Source organism: Diaphorina citri, unplaced genomic scaffold, assembly GCF_000475195.1.
Source record: "Diaphorina citri unplaced genomic scaffold, Diaci psyllid genome assembly version 1.1 scaffold12522, whole genome shotgun sequence".
In the NCBI taxonomy this organism is placed as follows: domain Eukaryota; kingdom Metazoa; phylum Arthropoda; class Insecta; order Hemiptera; family Psyllidae; genus Diaphorina; species Diaphorina citri.
Genome location: NW_007389892.1, coordinates 1 through 1,468, shown reverse-complemented (window position 1 = coordinate 1,468; position 1,468 = coordinate 1). Strand labels below are relative to the sequence as shown.

The window sequence follows — 1,468 nt, the reverse complement described above, 5'->3', positions numbered from 1 at the left end:
AAAAATTAAAAATAGAATTTTGAAAAAGTAAAATTTTATAGTAACATATTTGTAAAAATGTTTTTTATTTTAATAGCGATATATTGTTATAAATAAAAGTAAAAAATATCAAAAAATAAAAAGATTAAATTTAATATTTTCAATAATAAACTTTTAAAAAATAAATTTGTATGCCACAAGTTATTGTTTTACCTCATCCTGTTCTTTGTGAAGATGGTGCGATTTTTAATGAAAATTCTGGTATCTCTTTATGTGATGCGTTATTAAAAAATTCAATTTTTATTGAGCATGCATGCGAAAAATCTTGTGCATGTGCTACTTGCCATGTAATTATTAGAGAAGGTTTTAATGAAATAAATAAAGCTAATGAAGTAGAAGAAGATATGTTAAATAAAGCATGGGGTCTAGAAGAAAATTCAAGATTATCTTGTCAGGTAATATTAGGATCATCAGATTTAACTATTGAAATTCCACGATATACAATAAATCAAGTTAAATAAAATTATTTTTAAAAATAAAATTTTTCTAATTATACATTTATTTTTTTTAAATATATAAAATTTTTATTATGGCTGGACATAGTAAATGGGCTAACATAAAAAGAAAAAAATTAATAGTTGATGCTAAACGAGGTAAAATATGTACTCGTATCATGAGAGAATTAAGAGTTGCTATTAATTTTGGTAATAATCCTGATACTAATATAAAATTACGTTTAGCTATTGAAAAAGCTTTAGACGCTAATATACCTAAAAATAATATTTTTCGCGCTATTCAAAAAAATAATAGCAATATTAAAAATGAGAATATAAATTATATAGAAGTTCGATACGAAGGTTATAGTGTTAATGGAGCGGCTATAATAGTTGATTGTATTACTAATAATCGTATGCGTACAGTATCTAATATACGTAATATTTTTAATAAAAATGGGGGAAATTTAAGTAAAGAAGGATCAGTGTTATTTATGTTCAAACATTGTGGCCAATTGTTATTTTTACCTAATACAAAAAAAAATACTCTATTAGATTTGGCTTTAGAAAAGGGTGCTGAAGATTTTTTAATAGATAAAGATAATAAAATTACAATAATTACATCGCCTTCAAAATTTATAGAAATAAAAAATTCATTAGAAATGACTGGATTTAAAGCAGAATCTTCTGGTATTGTAATGAGACCATATACAAATATTGTATTTAAAGATGGTGAAGCTATTAAATTACAAAAACTTTTAAATGAGTTAAAAAAATTACATGATGTGAAAAAAGTTTATACTAATGCTTTAATTTTTGATTAAAAAATAAAAATATTTAAAAATTTAGTGCTTAACTAAAATTACGAAATATTATTTAAATTAAAATTATTATATTTTGTATAACGTTATTAGTTATAAAAATTTATTAATTGTTTTATTAATTAATTAAATCTAATTTAAATTTACGTTATTTAAATAAAACTTTTACTAATT

The 1,468-nt window shown here is 21.2% G+C and overlaps 1 protein-coding gene across 1 annotated transcript; it reads left to right on the top strand.

The window, feature by feature from the left end:
• Positions 1-59: 59 nt before the first annotated feature.
• Positions 60-1,306, top strand: LOC113473017 (probable transcriptional regulatory protein Reut_A2522). Its single transcript, XM_026832784.1, has one exon. The coding sequence runs from the start codon at positions 569-571 to the stop codon at positions 1,295-1,297; it is 729 nt and encodes a 242-aa protein (XP_026688585.1). The 5' UTR covers positions 60-568; the 3' UTR covers positions 1,298-1,306.
• The last annotated feature ends 162 nt before the right edge of the window (positions 1,307-1,468 follow it).